The sequence below is a fragment of the Malaclemys terrapin genome, chromosome 2 (assembly GCF_027887155.1).
Source record: "Malaclemys terrapin pileata isolate rMalTer1 chromosome 2, rMalTer1.hap1, whole genome shotgun sequence".
Classification (NCBI taxonomy): domain Eukaryota; kingdom Metazoa; phylum Chordata; order Testudines; family Emydidae; genus Malaclemys; species Malaclemys terrapin.
The window spans coordinates 254,955,551-254,975,754 of NC_071506.1; the positions used below are offsets into that span (position 1 = coordinate 254,955,551).

A 20,204-nucleotide genomic window follows, 5' to 3' on the forward strand; every position below is an offset into this window, starting at 1 on the left:
TTTATGGACCTATCCTCCAAGAACGCATCTAATTTTTTTTTAAACTCAATTATAGTTTTGGCCTTCACAACATCCCACAGCAACGAGTTTCACAGGTTGATTGCATGTTGTGTGATGTACTTCCTTATTTTAGTTTCAAACTTGTCACCTCCTGATTTCATTGGGTGACCCGTGGTTCGTGTGTCATGTGAACAAATTCCTTACTCACCCTCTCCACACCATTCATGATTTTATAGATTTCTATCATATCACCCTTACTCATCTCTTTTCCAAGCTGAACAGTCCTAGTCTTTTTACTCCCTCCTCACATGGAAGTTATTCCATACCCTTAATCATTTTTCTTGCCTTTTTCTCCATATTTTCTAATTTTAATATTTTTTTAGATGGGGCAACAAAGACTGCACGCAGCATACAAAGGGTGGACTACAATAGATTTATATAGTGGCATTATGATATTTATTGTCTTATTATTTATTTCTTTCCTACTGGTTTTTAACAGTGTTAGCTTTTTTGACTGCTGCTGCATATTGTGGATAGTTACCTGAAAACATCTGCTCGATGACTCTAATATTGCATTCAGCCAATATGTGACAATCTGAAGTCGAAGTGAAGGGAACTTATATTTAGAAAGGGTTAATTAGGACTGTTAGAACCCACACTATGATTATTAATTTTTCTATAGTAACTAATGTGAAGGTAGAATAGAATGGTAATGGAAATGATGATAAAAGACAAATAGAAAAGTCATGTTACACTGAATATGCAATATATGAAAAGCAAATCTGATGTAGGATTATAGAAGCTTCTTTAACAACTTCTCTGAGAACCAGCATAACATACTTGTGCATTCTTGCTCTTGATTAATGTGTTCATCTTGAGTGTTAGATAAATACCAAGCATTTGATAGAAAAAAATGTTATCACTGTAGACGTAACTGTATTTTAAAGAACTCCAGTAAGATTGCAGTGTCCAATTTTTTTTTTAATATATAAGTTTCAGTAGCTTTGAGTAAAAAACATCTTTTATTATCAGAAATGTCATTGGCAAGGACAACTTCTGATGTCCAGAAGTGCAGTTTAAAGTTATTTTGTCTTCACTTAAATTATTCAACAACATACAAATCCACTAATTTCTCAAAGAAGAGAGGAAAGGAAGATAAGTGTAAACCTAGAGAAAACACTATCAACTACAAGTAAGCAATGTCTTAAAAAGGGGGGGGAGGGGCGCGACATGTAGAATATCTCCTCCACAGAACTTTTTCATAGTTAAAATATATATGAGAAAAGTTACATATAAAGAGTACAGAAACATTTCTGCAACAACTTTTCTGTTGTTTGTACTTATATTTAATTTAAAAATATACTCATTACAAGAAAGGTTTATAAAAACAGATGTGCTGATCATGACATAAAAAGTTTGGGACTTCTTTAAAAGCACACCATTGATATCTGACCTTTTGGCACTTACATTAAAGGGAAGCTAATATGAACAAAATCCCTAGGAAAGATCTACCCCATGCCAACTGACCACACTGAGTTTTACTTTTTACAACACTTTAAAAAGAACTAACTGAAAGATGAATCATAATAGTATACTCTGATGTTCTTATCCACCACAGGAAGCTGCTAGAAATTCTGAGAACTTTTTACACAACTCTTCAGAGTAATGCACAGAGTCCAAAATCAAGATCATGTACACCTAGGGACCTCTGGCAAAAAGATTTTGTTGTAACTAAGTTTTATGCTTATGATTCACTAATGTAAACATGGTCCATATTTAGAACTCAAAAGAAGGTATGATTCAAATTCCTACACTACCTAAATATAAATATTGATGTTCAGCTAAATTCTTAGACATGATCGAGCTGGAAATGAATACTTTAAAAAAATTCTCTAGTAACTAGTGCAGTACTTTTTATATTAAAGCTGTCAATGATCATTTTACAATTCAGAATTTATGACTGGCACTTGGAATAAGAAAGCCTAAAAAACTCATTGCTGCCTTATGAATTCAGTGCCTTCTAAGATCAGCTTTTAGCTTTTCCCCATTATTCAAAAATATTCCTCAATTTAAGATTCAATTTTAATTTTACACTGAGGAAATGTTTAGCAGTGTAGTTCACTGTATAATGCATGTGCCTTAACTCAGCTATGGCAAGAAGCAACAAGATCTGAAGAGAAGCCCAATCCCGCTATTTCCCCCCACCCCATTCTTTTGTGAATGCAATTGCATCTGGATGAGATGCGAGACAAAAAGAGCAGCTGCATAAGCCATGTCAAAGGGAGGAATCTAGATTTCTGAGAGTGCCACGAAAAGGAGGTAGGAAAAGAAAAGGCAGTGGATGGCAGCAATCTTCTTTGAGATGTAGAAAGTATTCCAGAGAGAGAAGATGATGGAATGGAGAAGACAGGGATGGATGTGTGGTCTGAAAGGGAGGAGGCAGAGATGGTGACAAGGAAAGGTGCAGGAAATGAGACGGATGAAGTTGGCACAAATACCACTGTAAGTGAGGAGGAAGTGAACATCAGATGTGTATCTGACAACATATGGGAGTGAGAAAAGGTGGAGAGAGAGAAGTGGAGCTGGTGAGATGAGCAGCAGCAGGAGGAGGGTAAAAAGGAACAGGAAGAAAAGAGATTGCAGAAGAAGAGGAAGAAATAGAAGAAACTCTTGGAGAAAGGAGACTGACACAGGAGAAATTATGAGAGACTCAAGAGAGAGTAATAGCAGAATATCATTAAGTGCGAGCAACAAACAAACATGCAAATCAGCTAACACTGACTAGAACAATCAAGCATACTAGCTGAAGCAATCAATTAGGCTGAAGAACCAAAAACAACACAGCAAAACAGCAGAAACAATGAAATTAGAGACAAAAGACGAATCATTACTATGATACTCAATTGTATAAAAATATTTAAAATCCATTCTGTACATGTGTGGTTCTGTATTCTTAATATCTATAGTATATTAATGTTCTTGGCATAGTAACATCTCATTTGGGTCAATATTAAGTATATATTACTTTTTCCTCTTAACCATGGTGGATTTTTATTCCTGAATATATGGACTTCCTTTCACAAAAGGGTAATTTCCTTGCCTGAAAATGTAGTTTCAGATCCACCAATCTGAACTGATGGGTTTACCTGTAGCTGTTACTCAGACAGTAACAGCCAATAGAAGGCTAGACTTTTCACATCTTCAGACTCCCACTTCCTCTTGCTCATTGCTTGGAACCCCAAGAGACACTTCCAAAGTCTAACTATTCTCACTGTCCATAGAAACTCACAGCCAGTCCATGTCATCTGGTAAAGGTGTTAATATTCTTCCAGATGGCAGCCCTATGATTTTTCCTCAATTGTGGCCTCTGCCTTTTCTGCTCACATATGGCTATTATGGCAGAGTAAGCCCTGATTTTAAACCAACAATGAAGAATTTCAAACCAGTATGCCTCTTAAATTCATAACCTGACTCATTTAGCTAAAGTGTTCTTGACACTTTAATCCCCTCCTCTTCCTTAAGTATCTTCCCAGAGCACAAACAGATGAGTTGTATGCTGGAAACTATGTTCTGAACAAATGATCATCCTTCTAATATTCGGGCAATTCTTCATCAGCTCCTTTTTTGAAGAAATAGAGGTAGAATGAAGCGGTAGCTACCTCCTGACGAAAAATAAGTGTCTTTGTAGAGGTAGCATCTATCTTTTGTTCTCTGACCTAAAACTCTTGAAGACTGATTCTAAAAAAGATAAGAAAATATTATGGAAAAATAAGAAGCAAAGATTTCATGCCCTTACAACAGCATGTCTCTCTGAAAAAGGAAGATGTTCTATGGAGTCCATTCAGCCTCCATTATTGACTAAGTCAAACTATGAGGCTTGTGGACACAAAATAAAAGCTATTGGAGGAGTTGAGCTGACTTTGGACTTATTCCCTCCCAAAAATCATTAAGGATCCTCTTTCCCCCAAACACATAGATGAAGTGCAGTTGGAGAGAAGCCACGCAGATCGTTTTGAATGTATCCCGGAGATGCTCAAATAACATTTGAGTTCTTGGGGTCATTTGTTTTGCCTGCTTTCTACTTTTATACACTGAAGAAGTGAGGTGGTATGATTAAAAGATTAAACATATAGTTCAATTTCACTAAAATCAGCTACTATTCCAGGAATTGGAGAGTAGCAAATGTGAACCCATCCTTAAAAAAACGATCTTGAGATCTACAAACCAGTAAGTTGGACCAGGTAAAATGACTGAAATGTAAAAATAAATTATAAATAAATTAATTATAAACTACCAAAATGAGCATAGTATGATAGGGATAAACCAGTATATTTAAAAGAAAATCCTGCTTCTCTTATTAAAATTCTTTGAGCAAGTCAACAAAAGAGTGGATACAAGAGAAACAGCTGACATGATTTATATGGAGTTTCAAAAAGTTCATGACAAACCCCTCACATAAAGGTATTAGAAGGAGTGTTGTAAGCAAGACATGAGAAGTAATTCTTCCGCTCTACTGTGCGCTGATTAGGCCTCAACTGCAGTATGGTGTCCAGTTCTGGGCGCCACATTTCAGGAAGGATGTGGATAAATTGGATAGAGTCCCGAGAAGAGCAACAAAAATTATTAAAGGTGTAGAAAACATGACCTAGGAGGGAAGATTGAAAAAGGTGGGTTTGTTTAGTCCGGAAAAGAGAAGACTGAGAGGGGACATGATAACAGTCTTCAAGTATGTAAAAAGTTGTTACAAGAAGGAGGAAGAAAAATTGTTTTTTCTTAACCTCTGAGGATAGGACAAGAAGCAATGGGCTTAAATTGCAGCAGCGGAGGTTTAGGTTGGACATTAGGAAAAACTTCCTGTCAGAGTGGTTAAGCACTGGAATAAATTGCCTAGGGAGGTGGTGGAGTCTCCATCATCGGAGATTTTTAAGAGCAAGTGAGACAAACACCTGTCAGGGATGATTTAGGTAATACTTAGTCCTGCCACTAGTGCAGGGGACTGGACTAGATGGCCTCTCGAGGTCCCTTCAAGTCCTATGATTATGGAAAACTAAGTAGTCATGGGGTGAGAAAGACAGCAATGATATGAGATTAGTAACTGACAAGAGACAGAAAAAAAGCAGAAATAAATGGTCAAAGTTCTGGTCTGGACTAGTGTTAAAATATATATTCCGGTGATCTGGAAAAGGGGAAAATGGTGAGGAGATATGTGGGCTGTAGGATATGGCCTTCTGGGTGTGAGACAGGAGACTGCTGAAAAAAAGGGTAGTCATAAACAGAATCAAAAAGAGATCATTAAGTTTCACTGACAGAAAGGACAATTTACTTAATATCTGTTTACTTGGATAGTCACGTCTCTGTAAAATTACTATGTTTTTCCATTTTCATGAGCTGAGCAGAATTGCTACTTGATCAAGATGTGATTTTTACCCTGCATGATGTTCCTCCTCCTAAACTGCCAAATATTTTCTTAATGTTGCCAACCATTTATGTGCTATATGAATACCATCGTTAAATGCATGTAATTCAGCATTCAGTACATAGATTAGTATTGGTTACTTTATGTGGTAGAACTTGTGTCATGTAACTGAAGACTTTCTTTGATTTGCTTTTCAAAATCCTCTATTTTCCCCAGCCAATCTGCCTGGCTTCATTCTTGTTTATGATACAATTGGCTCCTAGTGAACATTTGCATTTCCGTACCTCAAGACTTTTGCAGCTCAGGCTGCCCAATTGAGTTATTACATAAAACAGGGCTAATAGTGTATAATGTAACTAAGGTAACAGGAGGATTTGGTCTTAAAAACAATATTTAAGTTGTATTCTTTCCTCTCCTTTATGTTATTACAGTATGTTCTCTGTCAGTTCCTACCACATTAAGAATATGCCATGGTTGGTTGTTGATTTCTCTTGGTTGGTACATGGTAATTAAGGCATGTTTTGTTGCTTTCTTTTTTAAAGTACATTTTAGCTATTAGAATTATGTTTGATTTGTTCCTTTTTCAATAGTACTTATATATACACAGAGTAACAAAAACTTATGAAAATAAAAGAGTTAGGTAGCTTGATTCACAGGACTCAAACCCATAATAAAAACACAAAAAACAAATAAACAGTAAGGAGTCTTTAAAAAAAAAAGGGGGATTTCCAGAATTACAGAGACAAGGCAACCTATGGAATGAGAACTCAAGATTTGAAGCTGACAGTGTGTAAGTTTAGAACTCTTTTCTTCTCCAAGAAGGCTGTCAGAAAGTAGGGGAGGGGACCAAAATAGCAGCATACTGCACATAACTTTAGGAAAAGCTGCCAATACCCCTACTTTTCATAGATTCACAGGTTTTTAGACCAGAAGAGAATATTGTGATCATTTAGTCTGACCTACTGCATAAATGTCAACCATCGTTTCACCCACTAATTCCTGCATTGAGCTCATAACAGTTTTTTCTTTCCAAATGGCAGGGAGATGGATTCAGATGATACATTATGGGTACAGTACACAATAAAAACCTACATTAGATTACAAAAAATGTAGGTGGATCAAAAGAACTTTTCGTAGCCAAATGTCTCCCACAGAACACTGGGAAAAGTTGTTCTAAAATAAGCATATAAAACAAAACAAAAACAAAATGAAAATTGAACACAAATTTCATCCTTTGTTTCCTTTCTCTTTATTTTTTTTAATCCTCATGTTTTCTCCACATAAGTGGGGCATCTATATGTGGGGCATCTATATGTTATCTCCTGAAAAGTAACTGTAGGGCACAGTTGCCAACTTTCACATGGTAAATAAGCACCCCAACTTTCACAATAAGCTAAAAATCAAGCTAATCCAATTTCAAAACAAGGCCAAAACAAGATAATCCCTAAGAACTTCAACTCTACGTGACTAGATCCCCCCGGTGTGCAGTCTGGGACTGTGGTGGGCCTGCTGTGCTCCCCTGACTCTCTCCTTCTCCTTGCCCCTGCTTGCCCCCACTTGCCTGGAGCCGATCAAAAAAAGAAGCAACAAGCTATAACAAGCAACAAGCTATAACAAGCAACAAGCTACAAGCCAAAACTAGCAACAATCAACTCACAAACCAATTAAGCCAAAAACAAGCCCAATGTCTGTGTTTTTTTCACAGGTTTGGCATGTCTACTGTAGGGATCTACACAGCAATTAATCCATGACTGGCTCTTGCCAGCTCACTTGGGCTATGGGGCTGTTTCATTTCAGTGTAGACTTCGGAGCTTTGGCGGAGCTCTAGGTTCCTGAAAGGTGAGCGGGAGGTGGGGGTGGGAATAGCTTGGACTGTAGCCCAGGCCCGGAAATCTACAGTGCAGTGAAACAGACCCTTTAGCCCAACCCCCTTAGCCCGAGTCAGCTTGCAAGGATTAGCTATGGGTTTTTAATTGCAGTGTAGACATATCTTAAGAGGACATTACAGAGTTCCATGTATACTGTTTCAATAGCTTACATATGACATTTGCTCAGAAACATACAGGTTTTCTTCCCTAAATGCCAGTTGCAAACTCAACCTGGCATCTGAAGGTCAAGCTGGGTTCTTTCTGGCTCCTGCATCACCCCAGTAATGAGAATTCTGCAAATAAAGATTAGTTAACAATTCTGTTGATGCAAGAGGCAAAACAATTAGTCTCATTCTTCTGTATATCTGTAACAGAAGTAAAAATATTAAACTTTCTATTTTTGTCAGTACAGAAAGAAGGTACAACTTGGATCACACATGGGAAGCAGATCTATTGTTGAGTATAAAAGTGCCATTTCCACAATGTCATCTGTTCAAAACAGCAGCCATTATTTCAAATCAACTCAAACTCCATTTCTGATGTGATATTAAAATATTTTAAAATACAGAGAATCGTATGATGAACACTACCAGCAAACCTAGAAGATTACGGATGACACTTCCAACCTACTTACATAAATATGCAAAATTCTGCTTTCCTGAACAGGTTATAGCTTCCTATTTTGTGATCCCACATGCTAGCAGAGGATATTCTCATGAGGTAAGAGAGGGACTAAAATGTCTCCCATGATACACTACAGAGATCAACAAGAGGGGAAGATCATTGTGCATCCTGGGAGACATGGTTCAGCCAGGGAGCACAGCCACGGCCGGCACTTCCATTTAGCGCGCCAGGATTTGGGGGGGGAGGGGAGGGCCGCGGCAATTTGGCGGCAGGGGGTCCTTCCACGCTCCAGGCCTTCAGCGGCAATTCTGCGGCAGATCCTTCACTCGCTCCGGGACCCGCCGCCGAAGTGCCCCGAAGACCGGGAGCACAGAAGGACCCCCCCCCCGCCGTAGAATTGCCGACGACGACCGGGAGCGCGGAAGGACCCCCGCCTAGGGCGCCAAAAACCTTGGCGCCACTCCTGAGCACAGCCCATTGTGGAGAATGAATATATGAGACACACAACACCTTAGGTAAACACATATCAATGTTGCACTGAAATGTTTTATTCAGTTTTCCCAGATAGAAAGTAAAGTCTAATTTCAAGCAAATTCCATGGGAAAATGTTTGATTTTGAAAAAACAATGAAAAATACTCAACCAGCTCTGGCTCCAATGGAAAGGGAGCAAGAAAAAAAGGCCTATGAAATGTTAAGTTTAGATCAGGATTTTCTATGATAGATCACAGACCACCAAATTTTGCTTACATTTAACCAAACATAAATTTTCTCTAAGAGTTTTCAGTCTCTAATTCTTTTAGAAACATCTTAAATAATTTGTTGCTGCCGATAGGACATATCTTATTGTCACATTGTCTTTGTGATCTACTGATGGAATGATAAATTTTAGTTCATGACAGATGTCAAGCCTGCTGTACTGATTCTGGTCCATGCAATGCAGCTGCTAAGCAACTACTAGTTAAAGTAAATCAGACTTAAAATGCTCTTTTGACAAAAGTTTCAATAAATCATTCAAAGCAATAGGCACTCTTATCAGAATAACCCATTAAGGCTCCATAGGAGCCAAGTAACCAGCAGATGGCTGAGATCATGGCAGCAAACTCATCATTTAATAGGGTACACAATTTACCAACTTCCTACTAATACCACTAGACCACCAAGAAAATGCAAAATAACTTGTAAAGATTCATTAAAAATACCTAAAAAAAAAGTTTTAAAAACTCAGGTTCAAATATGCAAGAAATAGTTAAACTAAAAGCAGTGAAATTGCTCAGGTTTCACTGGATGTGTAAATTTTGGTAATGTCTAGTTCAAGATCCTAAACGATGACAGTATGAATACAGCTGAAGTACACATAGGTGATGAAAAGTGAGTCTATTTAAACATGCATATTGTTAGCATTTTGTTAAATAAAAGGTCTGAATACATTAAAAACAATTTAAAGTCTATTGAAAATAATGAAATAGGAAGCACACATCTCATTTATGGCTTTGTACTCTAAACCAATCATTGACTACCAGATGCTCCTTCTCAGTTTTCTGTTTTAAACCAATTTTAAAACATAAATAACGTCAACATTTCTAGATTCTATCTCTTTTCTGAACAGCGTTTTTCAGTAAAGGTTGTCTATGGACAAGTTAATTTGAAAGTATTCCCAGTCATGCAAGAGTGGTTTTCTCTTCAATCTAAATTATCTTAAAATTACTCCCAAAATTCTGTTCACTCTAATGTAATAAAAGAGTAGCCAAGAAAAATACTTATAAGAACGTCCAGTGCTTGTTCTCAGTACAGCTACAGGTACAGTTTCTGAAGTACTTCACATAGTTTAGATTTTCTTGTGCCTTGATACATTCAGTCATTCACAGTTGTGCCTTGTTCTCCTGTTATGTACTTCTTTTGCACTTCATGCCAGGGGTTGGCAATCCTTTTAACATACCCAAACAAATAGTAGGTAAAGAATTCCACTACAAGCAGTCAGAAAGATCACAAGCATTCTTAAGTGGTTAGAAAAAAGTCCATGCTCCTCCAAAGCAGAAGAGATATCAACATTTTTAAAAATAATTTTCAGTGGCTTAGATTTTTAATATGACTCCAACTGGTGGCTAGCCCTTAGGTCAGCGGTCCCCGCCAACGCACCCGCCGGGGCATCTATGTGCGCCCTCCAACTCAGACAATACATGGATCTATGAAATTTGTAACAAGCTGTGTTGCTCCCTGCCTGGGCTTGTCAGCCATAAGCTGATTCATCGGGCACCCGACTAGACCTTTGCATGTACACCATGATTCAGTGGATCGACGGTTGCCTATAACTATTGTATATGTACACAAATAAATATTAACTCAGAGCTCTCCTACTACATTTAATCTCCATACCACAGTACAATGTGTCACATACTTAGGACATTGGGGTGTGGCTTGTGTTAATTACACTATTGTTATAGCATTATGGGAAACAAGGTTACATAATCTACTAAATTCAAAATTCAAACTCTGTGACTTTAAGCTCTCATTGTGCGAATACCACAAATAATGTCCTTTTTCACAGAGTTAGATTTTGTAAAACTTACTCATGTTGGTGACTAATCTAGGCAATGGTGATCACTATTAGAGTGCCAGATATCAAATTGTAAACAAAAACACTAATGTTAAATAGACCTTTTGAACCTATTGACCTATAAAGGAATGAATTAAGCTATATTAAGTAAATATTTGTACAAAGAAGTTACAGAAGTCATACATCTCGCTACATATTTTAACATTAGATGATGTCTGAGGAGTGAGGCAAGACTATCAGTCTATGTTATAAATTTGTGATGAACAGGCTGACAAAGTGAGAATAAGTTCTAAACTATGAAAATATTTTTTTATGTTCTAGGTATCAATAATGATGCAATATTTAAATCATAACACAATATCCAATATTGTAACTATAACAAACACTAGCTGTTTGCATGGTCCACATTCATAGGATTCTGCAGCTGTATTTTAAATCTGTATGACCGAACAAGCACATGGTCTTTCCTCAAGCTGTAATGCTTGGTCCTAAATCCACTCTCAGATGAAGAAAACCACTTGATTTCTTCCTGGAGTCAAACACTTTCGTCTGTTTCAGGGTTCTGTTTTAATTGGAGGAGATAAATGCCTCCATTTCAAGTGCATTTAATTACAATATAGGAAGAGGAATTCTGGGGTAGGTGTGGTAGAATATTATGTGAAGTTTTTAAAATACTAGCCAAGTCCCTTTAATTTAAAATCTATCCTTTGCAAAAGAATATCCTTGGGATACATTTGAATTACATTTTAAACGTCGCAATTCCAACTAATTAAATGTCTCCTGTGGAAGTTATTTCTTGCTTCAGGACATTCCTTTATGAATGGGAAACCCACTGGATAACATGAACTTGTCAGAGCTTTACAAAACCAACAGATAAGTAGTACACATACTCAAACATCTTATCAGTAAAAGTTAACTTCATAATGTTTTATTGTGTTCACCTAAATAACGCAGTTGCTAAAAACCTCTAGACCTATTGTTAATTAATCCTGTACCGCCCGGGTACCACTAGTCTTACATTCGCTGTCCAGTGTCTGACCCTCTTCACAACCAGGCTGGTGGGAACACGATCTTGGTATAATGCAGCTGGGCAGTGAAGAGATTAAAGCAGGGATGGAGGAAAACTGGAAATACTCCATCTGGCCCCAGGTACAGTTGCACTGGGTCAGGAGATGAAGTTCCCGCAACAGAACAATAACCTCCAGTTACCATATAAACCAAGTCCTGAACAATTTTCACTATTGAAAAAATACTCAGTTATCCCAGGAGATTTTAGCTGTTTGGAAACTGCTCTATAGAACATTTTCCACCAGGTATTCAGATCAACCCCTCCTCCCCCCAAACCTCGCCCCCCCCCCCCGCCCCCCAAAACACCCCACCACTTTTCAGGAGTCAATATCAATTCTGTATGTAATAATATAGTAGGGCTAGACATTGCTCAATAAATTGCACAAGGGCAACATATAGTTGCACAGTCCAAGGAGTAGCCCTAGGGAAGAATTATGACCATAAGGAATCACAGCTCCCTTCCTGCTTCCCCCTTTGCCCACCAGGGGGGAGTGGGATGCAGAAGAGGGAAGGATGAAAGGAAGTAATTAATCCAGAACCCATTACTGAATGTAACATATTCTTTCTTGGCTAATATGTCAGGGGGAGAGGTCAAGGTTCTCCCCTCCCCTCACTACCCACCTCCCCAGGGATAGGTGTGTGGCAAGAGTATCAGGTATACAGTCCCTTCTCTCCACTCATGCCCATGCCCAAGGTCTAGCAAGATCAGCCATGCAGGGAGGTGAGGAGTTTCTGTCTTACTAAGGATTGCCCAGCAAGGCTACACAAAGAGTCTGTTACAGTCTGTCCAGCCATTCCCTTCTTCTGTAGCCAAAAAGGGTATTCAGCTATGTTAATGTGGCTGTTAGATTCATACTAGTGCAGTAACAGGCAACATGTTATACATGGGAAAATATGTTTTTTCCCCAGAAATCCTATTAAGACCATCACAATGAGTTTAGCTAGTTAAAACTAAAAAGCAGAGGCCCTAAGACTAATGAGATATTGTCTAAGTACTGGGATGGGTGCACGTAATCAATCTGTAATGCTAGCATATTCACCAGGAGAATGGGATGCCACATAGTGGCAAATATAATTGTGAAGGCGCATGCTAAGACTTAAGAGTCCTTCAGCAGAGCCCTGACCTGGAAGGTAAAATAAAAAGGCTAGAGGCTCAATGACAGCATCACAGGAACCACACTGCATAGACATTGCAGTCTGGGAGGAAAGGGTTTAGAACAGAAAGGCAGCAAGCCAGAAGTCCTCGTTGTAAGACAAATACAGGAAAAACTGAATCCTGTCGGTTATGTCCTATCCAAACACACAAAAAGTGCCAAGTTCAGAACGATAACTCAACCATTACATGGGTATATAGTAATCCACTTAACTCTAGTAACCACTCAGCAAGAGGAACAAGATAATTGCATACGTATACATCATTAAGTGGGAAAGACAGTTTTCATTAATGGTATTCTGGAGAATACCAGCAGTCACTGTTTAGTGGGTGAACATGCTAACAAAAATTCAATAAATTTTACCAAACTTATCTGTAATGGGGTAGCACTCAGAGGTCCCAATCAAGAAGCAGTAACCCATCAAAAAAACAAGCTGAATTTGTGCAGAGCTGAAAGAATTTATCAGCGTAGACAGCCATTGTAAAACAGCGTCTCTTTTTCCCCCCCTCTAGATGCTATACCACGAGTACAGGTTTATCACCTCACTCTTGCAGCCAATCTTTACCAGACTCATTAGCCTCCATACTTGACCTAGCCACTGCAGCAGGACAAACAACTACACTGACAGAAAACTACACTTGTAACTCCTTATGAAAGGTGATGATTTAGTTTCTTAAAATAATACAATTGGGACCAGAGAACAGCCTTTAGACTCAGTCCATTAAGGCCTCAATGTTGAAAAATATGCACAGTCTACCGCTACCTGAAAAGATACAGTAAAGTATAGGCGTGGATTATGAGGAACTGGCATTTTTTTGAATGGCAGGCCGTGTGAAACATGCTAAGAAAGTTTAGGCATTGTCTATCACAGGGATAGGCAACCTTTCAGAAGTGGTGTGCCGAGTCTTCATTTATTCACTCTAATTTAAGGTTTCGCGTGCCGGTAATACGTTAACATTTTTTAGAAGGTTTCTCTCTATAAGTCTATATTATATAACTAAACTATTGTTGTATGTAAAGTAAACAATGTTTTCAAAATGTTTAAGAAGCTTCCTTTAAAATTAAATTAAAATGCTGATCTTACGCCGCCAGCCTGCTCAGCCCACTTCCAGCCTGGGGTTCTGTTCACCGAGGCCTGCAGCGGGCTAAGCGGGGCGACTTGAGGTCAGGGCAGAGGGCTGGGGTGTGTGTGGAGGTGCAGGGCAGAAGGCTGGGTGTTGGGGAGAGGTGCAGGGCAGAAGGCTGGGGGAAGTGCAGGGCAGAGGGCTGGGGGGGATGTGGGGGTGCAGGGCACAAGGCTGGGTGTGGGGGTGTGTGTGGAGGTGCAGGGCAGAAGGCTGGGTGTGTGTGTGGGAAGGATCAGGGCAGAGGGCTGGGGTGTGTGTGGAGGTGCAGGGCACAAGGTTGGGTGTGTGTGGGGTTCAGGGCAGAGGGCTGTGGGGTGTGTGGAGGTGCAGGGCACAAGGCTGGGTGTTTGGGGGTTCAGGGCAGAGGAGCTACTTCTGCTCCTTCACCACCAAAATGGCTATTGTCTGAACAGTCATTAACTCAGACACAGGAACATATGCATTAGTGACTAGTGTATACCTGTTTAACTTATTTTTTCATCCCATCCCTAGTGAAAAACAAACAAGAAGCAAACTGCTAATATGGGTTACATTTGATCATAGCATACATATATTACTGTCAGCTAAAAAGTGCTGAATCCCTGCTGTAGGGCATTTTATGGAATCCTATGAGGTTTTGTAGGATAATTGGGAGAATTCTGGATGGTTTTTGAGAACTACATTAACTATATGCATTATCCGAGGTATAAAATCTTACTATTTATATATTTTACTCACACTTTTCACTTTAATTCATGTATTCTGTACCAGTCATCAATTAAAAAGCAAATTATAGTTAAGTCATAACAGTGGTTTCAACATATTTATACATTTACTAAAAGACATTTTAAGAAAAAAATTTAGTGTGATTTCTTAACACATTTTTTTTGAACTCCTGTTGTAAAGAACTAATTCCTCTCCATTCAAATTCTTTTGTGAATATCAGTAACAATTACAATCTTCTGGTAATACTAACTGCCTTTCTTGCATTTTTGCTATTAATACTGAGTCCCTCCTCCTTCCTAGTATTTGAAAAAGTTGACTGAAACACACAAAACCTTCTGGAGCCTTAGAAAATGGGTATGCGTGTGATTTGCAGGTGTAACACATCCTCACCTTGATATTTGGTTTAGACAGTAGTTTCAACAGCTCTCCGATCTCAGTGTTCAATGGCTTGCTCTGCAGCTCCTCAGCCAGCTGCGAGGGAGATTGAATTGACATAAAGAACATTAGCAAGAGCATTGTTTTACTCGGTGCCTCAGTGACAACTGAGAATCTATCCTGTTCAAGGTTATTACTTTCCAGTGTGTTCAAACAGAAGCCAGCATAAAGAAAAACAGACTATCAATCATTGCTCTTCTTTTCTGGCCCTCAGTGGACCAGATTTAAGCCAGGCCTTTCAGCTCAGTTTAACTCAAGTAATCATATCTGGCAACGGTACAGCCAGATCGCATTCTGATTTATAGCAATGAGAGCAAATCCCAGCACTTCATTTAAGTGAATGGTCCTTTGCGTGCAGACAAAGGACTGCTTGTAAAAACGACTGGATCAAACTTTGACACTGTCTATAAAAAACAGCTTCTGAATGAGGTGGTGAAATCCACACTGCTTCCAAAAACCCACAGTAGCTCTGCTGTTTAGGGCTCGGGTAGGGAAGCAAAGTGCCCCTACAGAGCAAGCAGTCTGAACCTTTTATTATGTTTACACATACATGGCAAGCAGCTTGTTAAAATGTAAAGCAGGTTAATCATACTATGGCCTATAACAGGTCACCAGCTATTCAAGCACACAAAATGTACAGAATATGTCCTAACAACAAGATCAGTAATTTATGTTTGGTAATATTACAACGTTGTGATTTGGTAAACAATAGAGCAACAGTCTAACATTTAATCCCAGAACTACTTTCCTCATGTTTCAGTTTTTCTTATCACTAAATTCTTAACTAATTTGGATTTAAGATGCATATTTTTACTACTATAGGATTTCAGACATCAGCTATTTTTCCAGGGCAGGGAAAAGCCAAAACACATTTCACATCACTGAAGCCTAGTCTAGAATTATGAAGTTTTACGCAGTACCTCGTCCAAAATGATTTCATATAATCACTTTTTAATGTTAAATCAATACTATAAAAAAAATCTCAAAGAAAAATGATTATTTGCAGCAAGTAATTTTATTTATCTAAATCAGAGGTGGGCAAACTACGGCCCGCGGGCCACATCCAGCCTGTGGGACCCTCCTGCCCGGCCCTTGAGCGCCTGGCCCGGGAAGCTAGCCCCCGGCCCCTCCCCTGCTGTTCCCCCTCCCCCGCAGCCTCAGCTCACTGCGCCACTGGAGCAATGCTCTGGGCAGCGGGGTCCGAACTCTGGGGCAGTGCAGCTGCAGAGCCCGGCCTGACCCAATGCTCTGTGCTGTGCGGTGGCGTGGCTGGCTCCAGCCGGGTGGTGCGGCTGTAGTGCCGCCAGCCACCAGTGCTCCAGGCAGCGCGGTAAGGGGGCAGGAAGTGGGGGGGTTGGCTAGAGGGCAGAGGAGTTCGGGATAGTGGGCGGGGCTGTGGATAGGGGTCGGGACACTCAGAGGGCGGGGAACAGGGGGGCAGTCAGGAATGAGAGGAGGGATTGGATGGGTCAGCAGGGGGCAGTCAGGGGTGGGGGTTCCAGGGGCGGTCAGGGGACAGGGAGCGTGGGTGTGTGGGGGGGGGGGGGGGGGCAGGAGACCGGGGGAGGGGCGGATGAGGGGGGGGCCGGGCCACGACCCCCTCCCCTAACCGGCCCTCCATACAATTTCCAAAACCCGATGCAGCTCTCAGGCTAAAAAGTTTGCCTGCCCCGATCTAAATACTAAAGTTAAAATTACTTTCAGTTCACAGAAATCAAACTAAAAGATTTTCAAAAGAAGTTGCTACAGTAACAAATGTAACTTTTATCCAATATATATCTCCATTATACAATTATAAAATTCTAAGCATTAAAAATATAAAAACAGCTAATAAGAATAATTTCCATATATTTTCCATTACCCTTACAATTCAAACTTAGAATTAATAAGATTGACAAGAAAGTTCAACATATACATTCTAATAACTGTTTAACTCTGACCCACAGACAAAAGTTGATCATAAACATCAATAAAGTACTTGGCTATACAAGAGCGAGGTATTATTATATTCATGTATTAATACTGTAGGAGTTTACAATGAGAAATCAGCTTAGATCAGCAGAGTGAAGTGTTTCAGGCACATAAAGCCAACCAACAATGCAAAGGTCTAGTGTAGTATGGTTTTTCAGTTAGTTTTAAGAAGCTGAACATGAACTGTGATGATACTAGCTCCTAGTGTCTTCTGGGGCAGTTAAGCACTGCAGGTTCCCTTTGTACTCTCTTTCCTTGGCTTTACATTGCTCATTACTATTGATTAAAGTCTACCAATGGTAGCTTCATTGACAAAGACATATTCCTTAATGAGTAAGATTGTTAAGAGGATCAAATCAGTTTCTTTCCTTTAAATTGTGTTACACACAAATGGTAAACTATAGCAGAGCTGAGCCTCTAAGATAATGGACATATGCACAGGTGTGAATATACAAGCTTCAGAACAGTTGTATTCCATAGTGAGGAGGAAACAGAAAAATCGTGAGAATTTTAAAGGGTTTTTTAAAAACATTTTTATAAACTTTAAAAACAAAAAAAGCTCTGTATAGTTGAAAAAGCACACACACACAAAAAATAATCAATTTTGTTCTCCCCTAAAGTCTTCAGAAGGAAATACTGTTCCTATAAAATTGTAAAGCGTCTACAATATCACTGATGTTGCCTATAGGGAAACAGAAACTGAAGAGATTGTTTGCTGGTATGTGTATAAAAGGCACCACAGCTGTTGGTACATTTTTGGAAGTAGTACATTATTTTGTAGGGGTTTTTTTAATGTAAGGGGTTATTTCTGTGTGACCTGGGCGATGTACTTTGGGTATATGCTGTTGCCACGACTGATCACCTGAATACAGGGAGGATTGCAGGAACATGAATCTCAGAGATGCTCTTCTGAAATTCTCCCTTTTAAGGGAATTGATGCATCTTACCTAGTACAATATTCACCTAATTTTACAGAGGGCAACCACTACAGAGAGGGGAATATGAAGCAATCCTAAGAAACAGCAAACCAGAGCCAGAGATAGTGAAAGAGGAGAGGCCATGCCAGAACAGAGGTAGAACAGAGCGGGGATACTGGGGTCAAGACATTTGGGGGTTTAGAGAGAGAAAGTTGTGAAAGCCTTTACATCAGCACAGTACTGATTCAAATAACAGTTTTAAAAGGATCTGGTTTCTGAGTGAGCATTTGCATTATAATAATAATTAAGGCTTTTGATAGTCAATATGAAGGAAGCCTTAATACCAATTATAAGAGTAAAAACAAACTCATAAAAACACTTAGTATTTTTGGGAGCACTGTTCCATGTTTTGGTTTTATAACACACAGGAAATACGACATTTCTTATTAATAAGAATATTTCCTTGTTTTTCTAACTATAAAACAGTTAATATCAGCAGGAAAAGAACCATTAATTCAAAATCTGTTGAAACACAATGTCTGTTAAACTGCTAATATGCATTGTTGTTGTAGCCATGTCGGTCCCACGATATGAGAGAGACAAGGTGGGTGAGGTAATGAATTTTATTGAACCAACTTCTGTTAGTGAACAAGACAAGATTTCAAGCTACACAGAGCTCTTCAGGTCTGGGAATGGTACTCAGAGTGTCACAGCTAACTACAAGATTGAACTGATAGCACATAGTCTAAGGGACCATTCAAGGTGAAGAGGCCCATTAATACCTCTCTAGCCATAAGACAAAATTTAAAAAGGGGGAGGGGGTTTACAGATTGTTGTAATAAGCCATAAATGCCATGTTTTTATTAAGACCATGATTTTTAGTGTCTAGCTAGGTTATGAATTTAAGCTCCCAGGCTTCTCTTTTGAAAGTGTTATGCAGGACTCCTTTGAGGGTGAGGATGGATAGGTCAGATATAGAGTGATATGAAAAACACCTGCAGGTGAACACTTTTCACAAAACAATCACTCTATATCTGACCTATCTGTCCTCATCCTCAAAGGAAATCTGAACAACGCTATCAAAAGATGAGCCTGGACACTTAAATTCATAACTTTGCTAGACATTAAAAATCATGGTCTTAATAAAGACACGGCATTTATGGCTTATTACAACAATCTGTAAGCCACTAACCCACTCTTTTTGTCCTATGGTCACAGGGGTATTAACAGGCCACTTCATCTTGAATGATTCCTTAGAATATGTGCTAACTATTTATGTTAAACTATCTGTTCAATCATGTATTTAGCTGTGATGCTTTTAGTACCTTTTCCAGACTTGAAGAAGACCTCTGTGTAACTCGAAAGCTTGTCTCACTCACCAACAGAAGTTGGTCCAAAAAAAGATATTACCTCACCTACCTTGTCTCTGTTATATCGCTAACATGCTCTTAAAATCCTTGAAGGCTTACTAGTTGTCAACAAGAGTGCCAAAAATTTAATGCAACTCTAATGCCCCAATTCCATGTATTTTAAAGTTATACAAAATATGTTGTGTACAAGTTAATTTACAATCCCATAAAAATGTACTGATAACATATTCACACACACAAAAAACTGGGTTCTGAGAAGTGCTTAGCTTGAATTCAGTAGAACTCCACACCTTACAGGAATGGGCCCATAATGTGAACTGTTCAAATTACACAAAAAGAATAACAAAAGCACTAGAAACTCCAGGTATCAACCAAAGTCAAATCTTAAAAAATACCATTATTCAGAAATCACAGATTCACATCTCTAATGCATACACTTTTTGTAGAACATATGCTATTAATTTTTCATTACATATTTAGTGTAGTAAAGATCAATGGCCTAAATTTTCAGAACTGAACAGAGATTTGGAGTGCCTTATTTCTTGGTGCCCAAACTAGAGACATCTTAAAGGGACCTGATATTCAGAGAGCAGGTGCTCAGCACTTCTGAAATCAGGCCCATTTCAAGTGCTTTACGTTGTGCACTCAAAAGATAAGGCACTCAAACTCTAACTTGGTTTATGCTATGTGACAAGAGGTTAATAAACAGAATTTTGGGAGTACATTTTTATGACCTTTCTAGTTTGCAAAATAATTATTTGCCTAAATGCAGTTACTTCAAAGGAAACATTGTTAATGTCTGACGCCACAGTAAATTTTTTATTATATTTGATACATCACAGGATGTAGATATCCTCTTACTGAAATATGATTAAATTCTCGTAAATGGGCTTTTTCAGTAATGTTTCAAACATAGTGATAGTCTTGATTTTGTACGATAAGTTGTAATCCTAAATATGTCAACAGTTTCATGCCAAATACACAAATGGCTTAT

At 38.9% G+C, this 20,204-nt stretch overlaps 1 protein-coding gene across 5 annotated transcripts in view; it reads right to left on the reverse strand.

Annotated features, from left to right (window-relative positions):
• MPP7 (MAGUK p55 scaffold protein 7) overlaps nt 1-20,204 on the reverse strand; it is a 293,702-nt gene that overhangs the window by 99,542 nt on the left and 173,956 nt on the right. For all 5 annotated transcript variants that reach the window (XM_054020780.1, XM_054020779.1, XM_054020782.1 and 2 more), the window contains one exon: nt 14,908-14,988. In XM_054020780.1, coding sequence (XP_053876755.1) covers nt 14,908-14,988 — 81 coding nt within the window. The remainder of the gene's footprint in view (nt 1-14,907; nt 14,989-20,204) is intronic.